At 37.0% G+C, this 18,678-nt stretch overlaps 1 protein-coding gene across 3 annotated transcripts in view; it reads left to right on the top strand.

The window, feature by feature from the left end:
- Positions 1 to 3,677: 3,677 nt before the first annotated feature.
- BBS7 (Bardet-Biedl syndrome 7) overlaps positions 3,678 to 18,678 on the top strand; it is a 49,430-nt gene continuing 34,429 nt past the window's right edge. For 2 of the 3 annotated variants that reach the window (XM_058436717.1, XM_058436716.1), the window contains exons 1-5: positions 3,686 to 3,875; positions 6,118 to 6,183; positions 11,186 to 11,248; positions 12,782 to 12,957; positions 15,276 to 15,462. In XM_058436717.1, coding sequence (XP_058292700.1) covers positions 3,840 to 3,875; positions 6,118 to 6,183; positions 11,186 to 11,248; positions 12,782 to 12,957; positions 15,276 to 15,462 — 528 coding nt within the window. In that variant the 5' untranslated portion in view covers positions 3,686 to 3,839. Of the gene's footprint in view, positions 3,876 to 6,117; positions 6,184 to 11,185; positions 11,249 to 12,781; positions 12,958 to 15,275; positions 15,463 to 18,678 lie in introns of all 3 variants that reach the window. The other variant, XM_032146654.2, reaches the window with a different exon arrangement.

Here is an 18,678-nt window from a genome sequence, read left to right as displayed (position 1 = left end):
TCCTCCAACCTCCAAAATTCTGTAAAATGCTATATAATTATATTTTCTTCTATCTCTTCTATGGTTTTATTTTTCAGTTGACTTCTAAAATTTATTTGTATTTTTTCTTGAATCTAAATTGATATATATTTCCCCCAAATTGCTGAACAGCTAACCCATCTTCATGTACTGTCTATTTGAATGTGGAATTATTTTAGCCTTAGAGAAATAAGTGTCTGGAACATAGGGAAAACTTTTTCAGATATTGCTGCAGTAAATAACTTCTCTTCTTAAGCACCTCTTCTCAGGGATTTAATTCTTTTTGTTTCACAATTATTTGTGAACTCTTTTCCTGGAAAACCACAGTGGCTCATGTCTGTAATCCCAGAACTTTGGGAGGCTGAGGTGGGCGGATCACTCGAGCCCAGGAGTTCAATACCAGCCTGGGCAACATGACAAAACTCCATCTCTACAAAAAAAAAAAAGAAAAGAAAAGAAAAACCACAAAAATCAGGAAAGTAGCTGTGGCTCCAAACTGTACTAGTAGACACCATATTCTATATAACATACACTGATAGGAAACGAAAACGATTTCATATAAAAATGTTCTTTACGAAGCAGCAACATTGTTAATATTATCTTTTTTCTTTTTTCTTTCTTCTGATTCAGCCGTCATTTATTACATCTTAACTCTTGAATGTCTTTTTAAATGTTCTATGTGATGACATAGGAAATACGTATAAAATCCTTCTACTGAATACTGAAATACATTAGTTGTCTCAAGGAAAAGCACTTGTGGGATTGAGCTGCTAGCTGAACTTCCTGCTTTTTTCATGGGACACTTTTTATTTGAAGGAATTACTCACAAGTTATGATTATTCAGACTTAGATATTTGGCATTTACTTTCCTGTGAATTCAAGAAGGGAACCTATCAGTTCAAGGAAAACAATCGACATTTGTTGCCAATGTGTAAATTTCAAACTTTCAAGCACAAATTTGAATTTTGGAAAATATGTATTCACCATCTAAGTTTGACAGATCTCCCATACTCGGGACTTTACTGATGAGATCCATGGTGATACTAACAGATGGAATTTTTTGATGTTGTGTAACGAAGTCACATTTCACATTGCAACTAACCTTTCAAAAAACTACTACTTGTTGAGTTTGGACCAAATTTTCTTCATATACATGAACAAAAACAACATATAACAATAGATTGAATGCAGTAGCAGATTTGAAGCTCCTCCTGTCTACTATTAAAATGGACAGAAAATAGATTTGCGCACAGTACCAGTTATTTCATTTTATTTTTTTATTTTGGAAAATATTTTTCATTAAGATATTTGTCATAGGTTTTTAAAAAACACTAATTGTTTTCCGTTCTAATGTCTAATATGGTAAAAATCAATAGGTAACTCAATAAACAAATGGTCTTTATACTTTCCAAAGTAATCTACAGATTCAGTGCAATTCCCATCAAAATATCATTACTATTTTTCACAGAACTAAAAAAAAAATTCTAAAATTCATATGGAACCAAAAGAGAGCCTGAATAGCCAAAGCAATAATAAGCAAAAAGAATAAATCTGGAGGCATCACGTTACCAGACTTCAAATTATACTGCAAGGCTAGTTACCAAAACAGTATGGTACTGGTAAAAAAAACAAAAACAAAAACAAAAAAACAAAAAACAAAAAACCCACAAACAAAAAAAGACACATAGGCCAGTGGAACAGAATAGAGAACCCAGAAATAAAGCCAAGTACTTACAGTCAACTGATCCTCAACAAAGCATACAAAAACATAAAGTGGGAAAAGGGCACCCTATTCCATAAATGGTGCTGGGAAAACTAGTTTAGCCACAGGTAGAAGAATGAAACTGGATTCCCATCTCTCACCTTATACAAAAATCAACTCAAGATGAATCAAAGACTTAAATCTAAGACCTGAAACCACAAAAATTTTGGAAGATAACATTGGAAAAACTCTTTTGGACATTAGCCAAATGCAACAAAAACATAAATAAATGGGGCCTAATTAAAAAGCTTCTGCACAGCAAAAGAAATAATCAGTAAACAGCCCATAGAGCAAAAGAAAATATTTTCAAACTGTGCATCTGATAAAGGACTTGTATCTAGAATCTACAAGGAACTCAAAACAGCTAGAAAAAAAAAATCACATCAAAAAGTGGGCAAAGGACATTTTTCAAAAGAAGATATACAAATAGCCAACAAACATGAAAAGATGCTCAACATCACTAAATCACCAGGGAAATGCAAATTAAAACCACAGTGAGATACCATCTTACTCCTCCAATAATGGCCATAAGGCGGGCGGATCACGAGGTCAGGAGTTCGAGACCAGCCTGGCCAACATGGCAAAACCCTGTTTCTACTAAAAATACAAAAATTAGCCAGGCGTGGTGGCGGGCACCTGTAATCCCAGCTACTCGGGAGGCTGAGGCAGGAGAATCACTTGAACCCGGGAGCCGGAGGTTGCAGTGAGCTGAGATAGTGCCATTGCACTCCAGCCTGGGGGACAAGAGCAAGACTCTGTCTCAAAAAAAAAAAAAAAAAAAAAAAAAAAAAAAAAATTTAGAACACAGATGTTGGCGTCAATATGGTGAAAAGGGAACACTTTTGCACTGCTTGGGGGATGTAAATTAATACCACCACTATGGAAAACAGTATAAAGTTTCCTTAAATAAATAAATAAAGGTGGAGCTACCATTCAATCCAGCAATCCCACTACTGGGTATCTACCCAAAGGAAAAAGACACATATACACACATGTTTATAGCAGCATAATTCGCAATTGCAAAGATATGGGACCAACCTAAGTGCCCATTGACTAACGAGTGGATAAAGAAAATGTAGTATATATACACCATTGAATACTACTCAGCCATAAAAAGGAATGAAATAATATCTTTTGGCAGCAACTTGGATGGGGCTGGAGGCCATTATTCTAAGTGAAGTAACTTAGGAATAGAAAACCAAATACTGCATGTTCAGTTATGAGGATGCAAAGACATACAGAGTAATGTAATGGATTCTGGGAACTCCAGGTAGAGAGGAGCTTGGGAGCAGGATGAGGGATAAAATACTACATATTGGGTACAGTGTACACTGGTGGGTGACGGGTACACTAAAATCTCAGAATTCGCCACTCAAGAGCTCATCCACGTAACCGAAACCCGCCTGTACACCCAAAACTATTGAAATAAAAAAAAATTAAAAATGAGAGAAAACCCACAAAAAGCAAATGGCCTTTGTGGTCCTCAACTGTTTTTAAGAGTTTTGTAAAGAAGTCCTAAGGCCAAAAGTCTGAGAACCGCCGCTGTAAGCTAGCACCTATAACGGTGGAACCTAATTCTTTGTGGGACCCTTTCCAATGTCAGAGTGAAATCGGCCAGAATCTAGCAGGCTTAACTAGTTTCTAGTTTCTTCTACAGCGATAAGGAAAGAAGTCCAGTATTAGCCCTGGGCCGCGGTGAGGGTGGAGCCAAGACTGCGTCTGGGGTCTCTGTGGAAACCGCCCTATCTGGGTCTCCTGGACCTCGCCTCCTTGGTTCCTCTCCGCCTCTGATTGGAACACGCTGTCAGTGGGCGGTGCTTCGAGAAAGGGGCGGGCCTTCATCTTCGTCCAGGAGCCCCTCGCAGCAGCGTACTGACGTCACGCAGGACGCCACTGCCCTGTCGCCCCGCCTGTGCAGCCCAGGACCTGGGCGCGGTAGCTGGGGCTGGCTTTTGAGGGGGCGCGGGCGGCCTTCTGACTGGGTCGGAGGCCTGCGGGCCCGAAGCCTCTGTCCCTCCTGTTCTTGTCCGGCGCTGCTTAGCCCCTCCCCGTAGTCATCATGGATCTGATTTTAAACCGAATGGATTATCTACAGGTAAACCCAAGGGATGGGGCGGGCGCCGTGCTGGAAAACAAGCCTAGCTCCCGGGGAGGATTCCTTCCTTCCACTGACGAAAGTCTGGGTCGCCAGGAGCTGGTACGGAGGCGAAGGAGCCGGGCTGGGTGCCGACCTCTCAGCACCCCGCCTTTGGGCAGCTCCCTCTCGTCTGTGACGGTCCGAGGGGACCGGGGAAAAGCGGCGCAATCCCCCACGGTATTGGCTCCTCCCGGGTCCTGAGGATGCTCCGAAAATGCTGACACGGTCTGATCCCGGATTCCCCCCAGGGCCCTTCTCCTCCTCCCTAGCCGTGGCTGCCTGAGGGCCTCTAATCCTCAATCTCCATCTCTACCCGGACCCTTCTCCAGAGCACCAGGCACTTGTTTCTTACTGTGAGCTGGACCGCACCAGGCAGACCATAGTAAAAGCAATGAAAACCGGGCCGGGGGCAGTGGCTCACGCCTGTTATCCCAGCACTTTGGGAGGCCGAGGCGGGCGGATCACCTAAGGTCAGCAGTTGGAGACCAGCCTGGCCTACATGGTTAAACCTCGTCTCTACAAAAAATACAAAAATTAGCCCGGCGTGGTGACGGGCGCCTGTAATCCCAGGTACTCGGGAGGTTAAGGCAGGAGAATCGCTTGAACTCGGGAGGCGGGGGCTGCAGTGAGCTGACATCATGCCACTGCACTCCAACTGGGACGACAGAGCGAGACTGTCTCGAAAGGGGGAAAAAAAGCAATGACAACAGTTTAATGTGCATCTAGCTTATTCTAAGAATTTAGCATACCTACCAACATATTTAATCCTCGTAAGAATTTGCAAAGTAGACAATATTATAAAATGAGGATCTAAGGGGTTAGAGAAGGCAAGTAATTTGCTTCATAGCTAAAAATTAGGGAGTTGCTATTTGAGTCAAAGTCTCGGACTCCAAAATTGGTGTCTTTTTGTTACACCACACTGCCTTTCAGAATTTCTTTCAGACCTAAAATTCTCTCTACCCCAATTCCTCATCATATTTTTAGGCCATCTCATTTTAGCTAATGGTACAAATGTTTGCCCAGTCATTTTTCCAGGGGTTTATGCTATGTACTTCCATATCCAACTGGTCACCACATCTTGCTGCTTTTAACTCCCAAATATCTCTTGAATCTGTCCCATATCTTCCATCTCTATTACCCTCATTTGGGTTCTCATCTTCTCTTGCTTGAATAATTGAGACAACCTCTAAATTGGGCTCCTGAACTCCAGCTTCATCTCCCTCCAAGCCATCCTTCACATCACTTGCTAGATTGATGTTTCAGAAATGCAAGTCTAAGCAGATGACTTTAATACAATTTTCTGGAATGCAGAATAAAGTCATTTATACTATATAAACGTTTTATCATGATGTGTTGTTTTCACCAATTTCTCTCCCATTGGTCCCATCGTCTTCTCCTAACTATACACCAGCAGTGACAGTTCCTGCTGCTTTCATCATCTGTATTTTTTTTGTAAAATTATCTTCACCTGTTAGATTGGATGTTATGGCCATCATCATATTTGGTATTTTAGCAGAAATCTTCTATGTTGCTTTTTTTTTTTTTTTTTTGAGACAGGGTCTTGTTCTGTCACGCAGCCAGTCTGGAGTACAGTGGCATGATCATGACTCACCACAGCCTCAAATTCCTGGACTCAAGTTATCCTCCTGCCTCAGCCTTCCAAGTAGTTGGGCCTACAGGCATGCACCACCATGCCTAGCTAATTTTTTATTTTTTGTAGACACAGAGTCTCCCTGTGTTGCCTAGATGGTGTTGAACACCTGGCTCAAGTGATCCTCCCACTTCAGCCTCCCAAAGTGCTGAGATTACAGGCATGAGCCACTGCATGTGGTCTTCTGTTGCATTTTTAATAACTATAATCTATTTCCAAAGTTCTTGAATCACTTTGCTGAACAACTGTGTGCAGTTGGAAAAGAAGGCTTCTAGAGATATTTTTTAATAAAGCATCTTGCCAGTCATCTTACACAACTATTTTTGGCTTGACAACTTTATAGGATAAATTTTACTATTTTGGTTGTTTCCTATATGTATTCTGACTAATACGACATATCTCATTAGAAAATAAGTTAATTACTGATAATAGTTATATCACTAATTTCAGTTTAACAAAAAGGTTCACTATAACCTAAATCTGCTGATCCTTTTAATCTCTGTAATAACTTCAAATTAAATTCACTAGGCAGCCGGTGTTTTTCTTTAGGTGGGAGTAACATCTCAGAAGACTATGAAGCTAATTCCTGCCTCAAGACACAGAGCTACACAAAAGGTACTGTATAGATTCTGATTTCTCCACTATTCCCTAGCAGTGACAGAGGAGAGGCTCCTATTTCCTTCTTTATTATTAAGTTATTCTCTTAAAAATGCTAATGTTAAAATAGAAATGAATTTTTGAAATTTGAACAGAAATTGGAATACCAAGGGACATTTATAGACAATAATTTTCTTGGACAGTAAAATTATTATATACCATTAGTAAATAGTGTAGGCAAACTTAAAAACCATACTCCATTTTTCTGTGTATCAGATGTGTATATGAAAAAAGAAATATAAAGCAGAATAAGATACCAGGAAAATGTTCTCTTTAAACTTTCTCATATTTTAAAGTCATTAAATATTTTGATGTTAAACCTTGTACTTAACTAACAATATTTATTATGTTTAAAGAAATATTGGTCCTATGATTTCCACAAAACAATTATAGTTTCTTAGTAGACTAGCCAAATATTTTAATAGCTGCAAAAAATACTTTATCCTGATATATAAACATTTTGGCAAGATGAATCAACAATTACACATAGTACTAAAAGTCATAGCCAGAGCATTATACAAGAAAAGAAATAAAGTGCATCCAGATTGGAAAGGAGAGTCAAATTATCTGTTTGCCGATGACACGATCCTATATATAAAAAAACCTAAAGACTCTACCAAAAAACTCTTAGAACTGACAAATGGGCCGAGCGCGGTGGCGCACGCCTGTAATCCCAGCACTTCGGGAGGCCGAGGCGGGCGGATCACGAGGTCAGGAGATCGAGACCATCCTGGCCAACACAGTGAAACCCCGTCTCTACTAAAAAAAAAAATTAGCCGGGCGTGGTGGTGGGCGCCTGTAGTCCCAGGTACTCGGGAGGCTGAGGCAAGAGAATGGCTTGAACCCGGGAGGCGGAGCTTGCAGTGAGCCGAGATTGTGCCACTGCACTCCAGCCTGGGCGACAGAGCGAGACTCCGTCTCAAAAAAAAAAAAAAAAAAAAAGAACTGACAAATGAATTCAGTAAAGTTGCAGGATACAAAATTAATATACAGAAATTAGTAGTGTTTCTATACACAACAAACTAGCTGAAAAAGAAATCAAGAACACAATCCCAATTATAATAGATAAAAGATAAGATACTTAGGAATAAATTAACCAAGGAAATGAAAGACCTCTATAAGCAAAACTATAAAACACTGATGAAAGAAATTAAAGAGAATACAAACAAATGGAAAAACATCCCATGTTCATGGATTGGAAGAATTAATATTGTAAAAATGACAATACCACCCAAAGCAATCTATAGATTCAATGCAATCTCTATCGAAATACCAATGTCATTCTTCACAGAAAGAGAAAAAAAATCTTAAAATTTGTATGGAACCACAAAGACCCCAAATGGCCAAAACAATCCTGAGTAAAAGGAACAAAGCTGGGGCATTACACTACCAGATCTCAAAATATACTACAAAGCTGTAGTAACCAAAACAGCATAATACTGGCATAAAAACACAGAGACACAGAGAACATAAAACAGAATAGAGAACTCAGAAATTAATCCACATATCTACAACCAACTGATTTTTGACAAAAGAGCCAAGAATAGCCCCTGGGGAAAGGACAGCCTCTTCAATAAATGGTGCTGGAAAAACTGGATATTCATATGCAGAAGGATGAAACCAAGACTCTCACCTCTCACCCCATATAAGAATGAACACAAAATGGATCAAAGATCTAAATGTGGCCAGGTGTGGTGGTTCATGCCTGTAATCCCTGCAGTTTGGGAGACCAAGGCGAGTGGATCCTTGAGGTCAGGAGTTCGAGACCAGCCTGGCCAACATGGTGAAACCCCATCTCTACTAGAAATACAAAAAAATTAGCTTGTTGTGGCAGGCACCTGTAATTCCAGCTACTCGGGAGAGCAAGACTCCATCTCAAGAAAACAAAACAAAACAAAACAAAAAACAAACAAAAAAAAGACCCAAATGTTAATGCTTTAGGACATTGGTCTGGGAAAATAATGAATAAGACCTCAAAAACACAAACAACAAAAGCAAAAATAAACAAATGGGATCATATCAAACCAAAAAGCTTCTACACAAGAAAGGAAGCAAGAGTGAAAAGACAACCTATAGAATGAGATTTAAAATATTTGCAAACTACTCATCCAACAAGGAATTAATATCCAGAATATACAAGGAACTCAAACATACCAATAGCAAACAAACAAGCAATCTGATTAAAAAGTGGGCAAATGATCTAAACATTTCTCAAAAGAATACATACAAATGACCAAAAAAACATGAAAAAATACTTAACATCATTAATCATCAGGAAAATGGCAAATCAAACCACAATGAAGTATCATCTTACCCCAGTTAGAATGGCTGTTATCAAAAAGACAAGAAAACAAAAAACCAAAAAACAACAAATACTGGCAAGAATGTGGAGAAAGGAAACTCTTCTGTGCCGTTGGTGGGATAGTACATCCACTATAGTGAACAGTATGTAGGATTTTTTTCAAAAACTACAAATAGAGCTACCATATGATCTGGCAACCCCACTACTGGGAATTTACCCAAAGGAAAGGAAATCATTATATCAAAGAGACAACTGCACCCGCATGTTTTATTGCAGCACTGTTCACAATAGCCAAGATATGGAATCAACCTGGGTGTTTAACAACAGATGAATGTATAAGAAAATGTGGTATATATACACAATGGAATACTATTCAGCAATAAAAAATAATGAAATCCTGGCCAGGCACGGTGACTCAACGCCTGTAATCCCAGCACTTTGGGAGACTGAGGCGGGCAGATCACCTGATGTCAGCAGTTGGAGACCAGCCTGGCCAACATGGTGAAACCCCATCTGTACTAAAAATACAAAAATTAGCCAGGCATGATGGCAGGTATCTATAATTCCAGCTACTTGGGGGGCTGACACTGGAGAATTGCCTGAACCCGGGAGGCAGAGGTTGCAGTGAGCTGAGATGGCGCCATTGCACTCCAGCCTGGCTGACAAGGGCAAAACTCTGTCTCAAAAAAAAAAGAGAGAGAGAGAGAAGAATGAGATCCTATCATTTGCAGTAACATGGATGGAACTGGAGGACATTATGTTAAGTGAAATAAGCCAGGAACAGAAAGTTGAACACCACATGTTCTCATTAATATGTGGAAGCTAAAAAAAGGTGGTCACGTTAAAGTAAAAAGTAGGACAGAGAATACTAGAGGCTGCAAAGGGTAGAGGGAAGGGAGGGATAGGGAGATATTTATTAAAGGATATAAAATTATAGCTATATAGGAAGAATAAGCTCAAGTAGTCTATACCATTATAGGATGACTATAGTTAACAATATATAGTTTCAAATAGCTAAAAAGATTTCGACTGATCCCAACACAGAGAAATGATCAGTATTTTAGATGATGGATATGCTAATTATCCCAGTGTGATCAGTATATGTTATATGTATTGAAACATTGCTGTGTACCCCACGGATATGTACAATTGTTGTCAATTAAAAAATAAATGAATAAAATAAAAAAGATAAACCAACAGACTTCTGATTGTCATTTATTGTATTAAGTCGACTAGATTAGCACTTCTCAAAATTTTTGGTCTCAGCACCCCTTTAACACAATTAAATGATTGAGAATCCCAAAGAACATTTGTTTATGTAAGTTGTGTGTATCAATACTTACTATATTAAAATGAAAACTAAGAAATGCTTTATTTTATTTTAAAAAAATTAACTCATTACATGTTTACATAACATGTCTTTATGAAAAACAACTTTTTAAAAACAAAAAAGAATTTAGTGAGTATAGTGTCATTATGTTATACTTTTTGCAACTTGTTTAATGTCTGGCGTAAGCATACACACATAGATTTTCATGTTTGTTTACTGCATTCAATCTGTTGTGCTATGTAGTTTTGGTTGAAATATTTGAAGAAAATCCAGCTTACACAGATACATAGTTGGAAATAAGGAGGGATATTTAAATAGCTTTTTCAGATGATTGTGACTCTTTCTGTTTGATACTATGCCTAAACTTGATAAGTAGTAGTTTCTTAAACCAGAGCTCCCAAAGTTTTTTAGCACCAGGAATCAGTTTCGTGGAAGACAGTTTTTCCACCAATGGGGCTGGGATTGTTTTGGGATGAAACTGTGTTCTACCTCAGATCATCAGGCATTAGTTAGATTCTCATAAGGAGCATACAGCCATGCACAGTTCACAATAGGGTTTGTGCTTCTATGAGAATCTAATGACGCTGCTGATCTGACGGGAGGCGGAGCTCAGTCTGTAAATGATCACTTTCCCGCTGCTCACATCCTGCTGTGTGGCCTGGTACCCAGCAGGCCACGGACTGGAACTGGTCCAAGGTTGTTTGATATCTACTTTTGAGCAAGAAGTGTTAAAATGTTCCTCTATATTTATTTCAAAATAATTCATTGTCTACATGTTGTTAATTGTTGAAACTAGGTGATGGGCACATGATAATTCATTATAATATTTTGCGTACATTTTCATACATTGAAATTTTTCTTTTAAAAAAGGTGTTTAAAATTATTAAATATGTCAGTCACAGCTTTATTTGATAATCTGTTTTAAAAGTTAAACTGTTCTTATGCTCCAGTTATGGAAAAAAAATTACTTTGTAGGCATTTCTGTCCATAATTCTGTTGTCTGGCAGTATACCTTCGTAACAACTTGCATGTGGACTCCCAGAACCTACAATAAAAGTTGAAAAAAAGCAAAACAAAACGTATTGTGTTGTCCTATTAACATTATAGGAACAAAATCTATGGCCAATTACTTTTCTAATGACTCTCCATATCCTTCTCTTTTGGCTCTTGTTCTTTTGAGGATTATTTTTTGTGGGGGTGTCTTTCCCAGATTTTCTGATCTCTATTAAGTCAATATTTATAAATTAAGAATCTTGCTTTCCCTGTATATAATTATTAGGTCATAATATTAATACTAGTAATTTTAGATTCTCTTCCATCTATTACAGGTGGTTATTGGAGATCATGATGGGGTAGTTACGTGCTTTGGCATGAAGAAAGGAGAAGCAGCAGTAAGTATAGCTTTGTGAAGAGGAAAAATGGTTTTCTAAAAGAGAATGCACTATTTATTGAATAATACTAGGTTAAAAATTTCCTAAAATACAGGTAATGGAAAATGGGTTCTGAGGTAAGTAATTATGTGAGGTATGAGTCTGCGGGTAGCACAAAAGTCATTTGCTAGCTAGTTGTAAGGCACCTTTGGCATCCTGTGGTCGTGGGTTACTTTTCTATGCTGTGTAATATATTACCTCAAATTTAGGGCCTTAACACAACACACATTGATTATCTAACAGTTTCGGTAGCACAGGAATTTGTGCTCAAGGTTTCACACAGCTGCAATTTAGGTGTCAGCTCAGCTGTGTTCCTTTCTAGAGTGTGGGGTCTTATTCCAAGCTCATGTGGTTGTTTGCAGAATTCAATTCCTTGCTATTATAGGACTGAGGTCCCCACTTTATTAACATCTGTAAACCAGGGGCTGCTCTCAATTCCTTGAGGTCTCTACAATTTCTTGCTCTGTGTTTCTCTCACAGTCCTTCTCACAACATGGTAATCTAATTCATCAAAGCCAGCAGGAAATTTCTCTAGTCTGCTAAGAAAGAATCTTATGTAGCATAATGTAATCATGGAAGCAACTAACTCACAACCTTTGCCACTTAATTTAACCTAATCAAGGAAGTTATTACTATTACATTATCATATTTACAGATTATAATTAGAAACTTAGAATGATGAGTCTGAGATGTGAATTCTGGTATTCATTATATATTATATGGAATTTCCAAAAAGATGAAGAGAATAAGAACTACCAGAAACTCAGTGTTTCCGTTATTCATATTCTTCCAGATACCTTATTCTCTGTATATAAAGTCACAGGGAGGAAGTGGAGGAGAAGAAGCTGGTGCAAATAATAAAATGGAAAATAACCATGAAAAAATTAATGAAATGAATATTGTTTTCAGTTAAATAGATATATGATTATAGGTATTAAGTCATACATTCACATTTTCAGTAAATTCTATAGTCCTTTACTATTAAAATTTATAAAAATTGTAAAGAAGCCAGGAAAGATTAGTTTTGAAAGATGATTGAAGTGTAAAAACATGTTCATTAGACCTCAATAAAGAATTTGCCAAATGGACTTCCCTGTTTGTAGGAGTATTGTTAAGCCAATGCCTTTAAAACTTCAATATGCATAGGAACCAGCTGGGGAATCTTGTTAAAATACAGATTATCATTCAGTTGATCTACATTTTAAATAAATTTAGTGATGCTAACATTGCTGCTTAGTGAACTGTACTTTGAATTACAAGGATTTAGATTTCAATGACATTATTCAAATATGTGTGGGAATATATATTTAAAAGTTAAGTATAGCAAAAAACCTGAAGACCTACTAAAGTATATTGATTATTATCTAAAATTATTTCTATATAGTGGAACTATAATATTTTGCAAATTTAACATCATGACATTTTCTATTGTAAAGGAAAAAATGCTCACAATAAAGTAATTTGTGTACTTTTTTCCTGAATGATTTTTCTCAGGCAGTGTTCAAGACTTTACCGGGGCCAAAGATTGCAAGGCTGGAACTGGGAGGGGTTCTCAACACACCTCAGGAGAAAATTTTTATTGCTGCAGCATCTGAGATTAGAGGCTTCACAAAAAGAGGAAAACAGTTCTTCTCTTTTGAAACAAACCTCACTGAAAGCATTAAAGCTATGTATGTCTATTGTTCTCTTTTGTATTTTTACATACTTATTTATAATATTTTGGATAGATGTAAGGCAACTGATTAAGTATCATATCTTAATAGGCTTTCTGGAAAATAAAATTAACTAAAGGTATTTTATTAGTCAGAACTAAATTTGACCTACCATCAATATTAAATTGGTTGTGGAAATTTTTTTAAAGAACTTTGTAGTATTTATACAATCATTTTTGACTACTTGGTTCAGTTTGATTCATGATCAAGGTATGGAAAAAATTGAAAATAAATCTAGATATTTAGCTTTATGTTCCTTGGCTATTTTTGATAGTTCTGGTTTTCAGGTAGCATCATTATGTTAAAAGCCTGGCTGTCAAAGTTAGTGATTACCAATAGGGTATAATTTCAGGTATATCAGGTAAGACTCTAAGTGAAATATAGCTCCCTAAATGGCTTCCTGCCATGTGAGATTTTGCAATTCAGATTTTAGTTTTTGAATCACAGGGAGCTGAAAAGGGCTTTAAAATTAATCTAATTCACTATTTCTTAAATTTGCTACTTAGAAGAATCCCTTGGGCCACTTAAACAATTCCTTGTCCCACCTCATACCTGCCAAATCAAAATAACCAGGAGTAGGTTTTATTTTTATTTTTTAAGTTCTTCCTTTGAATCTAGTGCAGCCAAGTTATATAATCAGCCAGACTCTTAGGCTAGAAACAACTGATTCTGCCCAAAGTTTTGTATAATGCACAGCACATCTCCTGATGTTTGGGATGTAAAACGTTGGCTTGGTGAAATTAGATAACAATTAAACAATGATAAGTGGAAATATGTAATTTCAAATGGTTTAACAAGAATAGTAACACTTTTGAAATACACTTGTATATAGACATGGCCAATGATAATTGTGAAATACTGAAAGTAATGTGTTAACTCTACATTCGGACAGTTATATGGATAGTAGCGTGAGAAAGATAGTTTCTCAATAATGGTCTCTTTAAGTGGTTTCTTAAATGTTTTTACTAGAGTGGCAAAGATGGGATAGAAAAGTTCTTTACTCAATTTTTGAAAATTGATTGTCTGAATCCCCACATTTGTAAGGTTTTATAGGAAAACAAAAGTTATAACTTGAAGATACTCAGTAAGGACACTGACCACTTAACATTAGTCGCCACATACATATCCTTTCCTGCTTAATGTTGCCATGTATCCCCACTCATGTCAACAATAGTGATTGCTAAATAGTACTTTGGCCAATATAATGCAAATATAATACAGATTGGTTTCAAAATGAAATTTGAAATTTTGAAAAACATAGAGAATTTCATGAAATTTATAAAAATAGTAAGAGGACTATTCAATCATATGCAGAGCCACAAAGTGAGGCCACGTAATAACTGAAGAAGAGAAAATCAGGGAGGATTATTATTGCATAAGCTCTTCAGAGAATAATTTTAATATAAAAAATTTTAAATAGAACTTGGAGGTAGAGGAATACATGAAACATTCAAATAAAATTACCCTCTTTATGATAAATATGGTAATAACAACCTAGAAGTGAAAAGTATATCACACTTAAATATAATTTTTGTCAAGACATTTTAGCTCACCCAAGTGAAAACTCAATTCAAAGAATTAGAAGATAGTTATGACTATTGACTAAAGTTTGTTAAGTGTAATTTGAAATAAACTTGTTTTCATTTCTTTTTTCAAGATAAAGTTCTAATGAAACATTTTTTTTTCTGCTGTTTATCATTTAGTTTGAGGTAGAGTCACTTAAAATAGACTTTTTCAGGCAATTTAGTGTGGTAGTAAGAAAGCTAACTCGAGCAAAAAACTGAGTTGCAGTCTAATCTACTACTTAATAATTAGGTGCCATTAGGTAAGTTATTTAACATTTTATTTTTCACCTGTAAAAAGGAATAATAATGGTCCCTATTTTATAGAGTTATGATGATTAATTGATCTAATACATAAAAATCGCTTAAGATAGTGCTTGGCACGTAGTACACAAAGAAGTCATTTTTTGATGTATTAATTGTCTTTGGATATAGACAGTTAAATTGTCATTATCTTGTCTTTGTTTTCCATTTTTCTGAGATCAGTTTTTACGGAGAAGCCCGAGTCCTTAACATCCTCATTTTCAGCTTTCAAAATCAAAAACAGTGTTATACCAAAAAGACTAGGAATTAACTAGGAGAAAGTTTTAAAAACTGTGTTCTCTAAGTCTGTAATAAAATGTTAGTAAACTGTATACATTTTTCTGTTTTTATCTCTGAAAAAAATTCAGTACCTGTGCTTATTTTTAAAAATTACTATTTTAATGTTCTCAGGCACATATCTGGCTCAGACCTCTTTCTCAGTGCAAGTTACATCTATAACCATTATTGTGACTGCAAAGACCAACATTATTACCTTTCTGGGGATAAAATCAATGATGTCATCTGCCTTCCAGTGGAAAGATTATCTCGTATCACACCTGTATTGGCCTGCCAGGACAGAGTGCTCAGAGTTTTACAGGTTGCTGTTATTTGTATTTTTCTAATTTTTTATAATTTATGTGAAAGAATATCGATGAACATTAAGTACTTGAGATAAGTAACTGTAGTGGTTACTGTTTTAAGTGCTTTTATAAATATGTGGAAACAATTTTTAAATAATTTGACATATTAATTTTTTTAACTTGAGTCAAATGTGTTCTTTTGTAAGTTTTTAGAGAAGCATATTTGGAAGAAAAAGGATATTTTTTGCTTCACCATACATAATTTCTGAGCTATTATCAGAATGGAGTACTTTGACTACAGAGAACCTTTACCTGCCTTTTTGTTTTGTTTTCTTCTTCCATCACCTTTCTCTTCCCCAAAAAATCAAATTAAAGGAAGAAATTGGGTTGGGGGGAGGATGTTATATAACTTGAGTTTATCCAGTGTTTATGGAAGTATATGGAATAAGCACTCAGTAAATATTTGTTGGATAAGTAAATGAGTGATAGAGGGAAAATTCATTTTGAAGTCCTTGTATTTCTAGTAAAAACCACGATTGGCTAAAACAAGTGCTTCAGGTCATTGTTATGAGTAATAATAGTTACCACTATATCTTCTTGAGAGTGACTTTCAATAAAATACATGCACACACACACACACTCTATAGGATGCTTAAAATAATGTTTAAATGTAAATGGCATGTAACAGGTAGATGAACTGGATCAGAAACAGGCTGATAATAGTTGGTGCAGTTGATGAAGAAGTTGAGCTGTGAAGTCCATGCCACCACAGGCTATCTCAGTCTTTGGAATTCCATAGTCAGATGGCCATTTCTTGGCATCAGCCCTTTTGTAGAAGGAAAGATCCAGTGAGTCTATGAGGTTTTTACCCCCCAGGGACAAAGTAATATTAAAGGTTCATTTTAGGCCAGGCATGGTGGCTCACACCTGTAATTCCAGCACTTTGGGAGGCTGAGATGGGAAGATCATTTGAGGCCAGGAGTTTGAGACCAGCCTGGCCAACATGGTGAAACCCCGTCTCTATTAAAAATACAAAATTAGCCGGGTGCAGTAGTACACCCCTGTAATCCCAGTTACTCAGGAGGCTGAAGCATGAGAATCACTCGAACCCAGGAGGCAGAGGTTGCAGTGAGCTGAAATTGCACCACTGCACTCCAGCCTGGGCAACAGAGGGAGACTCCATCTCAAAAACAAAAAAAGAAAAAAGAAAGGAAAAAAGAAAAGAAAAAAGGTTCATTTTAGAGTTATGAATGATTAATTTCCCCCATAGCCTATGCTATGGGGGAATGAGATTTAAATATGAATTGTTTTGAACAACGCTTTTAACAGGAGCTGTTTAGCATTCAATTAGAAATTGACTGAATTCTAGGATTCTGCTTTGACAAGAGATCCATATGCTTATTATTTTTAAAATAATTACTAAAGATCTGTAGAAAATAAAGTTGAAGTCTTTCCCTCTGCACTGCATACTTTTTTCTCACTCCCCATCTATCTCTGTGAATAATCCATTACTCCAGAGGTTGCCTCTTTTTAACAGTTTTGTGTATATTCTTTTGTGTTTATATAGTTACATGTAGATATCTGTAAATTTTAATATGATATTTTAAATAAAAGATAAAGCAGGCTGAGCACAGCGGCTCAGGCCTATTATGCCAGCACTTTGGGAGGCCGAGGTTGGAGGATCACTTGACTCCAGGAATTCAAGACCAGCCTGGGCAATGTAGTGAGACCCCTGTCTCTTAAAAAAAAATTTAGCTGGGCATGGTGGTGCATGCCAGTAGTCCCAGCTACTTAGAAAGCTGAGGTGGAAACATCATTTGAGCCCAGAAGGTCGAGGCTGCAGTAAGCTATGATCACACCACTGCACTGCACTCCAGCCTGGATGACAGAGTCAGATCCTGGCTCAAAAAAAAAAAAAAGTTAAAGCATATGGCTTTCTTATGTTTTCTAAATAAACATTAAACTTTTTTTAGGCCTGGTGTGGTGGCTCACGCCTGTAATCCCAGCACTGTGGGAGGCTGAGGCTGATGGATCACCTGAGGTCAGGAGTTCAAGACCAGCCTGGCCAACATGGCGAAAACTTTGTCTCTACTAAAAATACAAAACTTAGCCAGGCATGGTGGCCTGCACCTGTAATCCAGCTACTCGGGCAGCTGAGACAGGAGAATCACTTAAACCCGGAAGGTAGAGGTTGCAGCGAGCTGAGATCACAACATTGCATTTCAGCCTGGGCAACAGAGCGAGATTCCATCTCAAAAAAAAAAAAAAAAAAAATTAAAACAAAAATGTCATACCATATTAACTATAATTTTGCAAATTGTGTTTTCTTTTTTTTTTTTGAGATGGATTCTTGCTCTGTCGCCCAGGCTGGAGTAGTAGTGCAATCTCGGCTCACTGCCACCTCTGCTTCCCGGGTTCAAGCGATTCTCCTCCCTTAGCCTCCTGAGTAGCTGGGATTACAGGCGTGCACCACCACGCCTGGCTAATTTTATATTTTTAGTAGAGACAGGGTTTCACCATGTTGGTCAGGCTGGTCTCGAACTCCTGACCTGATGATCCACCTGTCTTGGTCTCCTGAAGTGCTGGGATTACAGGCGTAAACCACCACACCCGGCCCATTTACAAATTTTGTTTTCATTGAATTATAGATCATGGATATTTTTTCCATGTGAGTATAAGTACTTCTAACTCATTCTTTGACAGCATCACAAATACTGTGCCCAAAATGACAAGCATTACAAGTAGCAAAATTGAAAAACTGAGAAATATATAAGGACCTAACTTGTTTTTTTTATCTAAGTAGCAGGTCATTCAGCCTCTGACTGGAGCAGATTTTGGGAATACCCAAAGGCAAGGCCAAAATTTTCCTTAGGAAGTAACTTTGTGTCTGTTAAAATATTTGGATGTATTCCAAGTTAAAGCCTTCCAGTTAACCTAGAGAGGACAGAGGGAATAATTTATTCCTAGAGACTTGATAGGAAAATCTGCCAGTGTCAAGTTTTCAGGCAAACAATGTATTTAAAATGTATTAAAGGTAGAGAATATTTTAAATGTTTTCTCCTTGGTCTTTACATTTGTTTTCAAATCAGTTGATATATGCAAAATTGCTAACAAATGCAAGTTGTATCATAACCTAATTCTTAAAGCAATTTTATTCTAGGTGTTACTAAGAGTACTGCATTTGAATATTGATGTTATTCATGAATGCCTCTATTATTTTCAGTTTGTATTCT

The sequence above is a fragment of the Hylobates moloch genome, unplaced genomic scaffold (genome assembly GCF_009828535.3).
Source record: "Hylobates moloch isolate HMO894 unplaced genomic scaffold, HMol_V3 SCAFFOLD_3, whole genome shotgun sequence".
Lineage (NCBI taxonomy): Eukaryota > Metazoa > Chordata > Mammalia > Primates > Hylobatidae > Hylobates > Hylobates moloch.
Note: the sequence above shows the minus strand (reverse complement) of the source record. Positions and strands in the feature narration are given on the sequence as shown.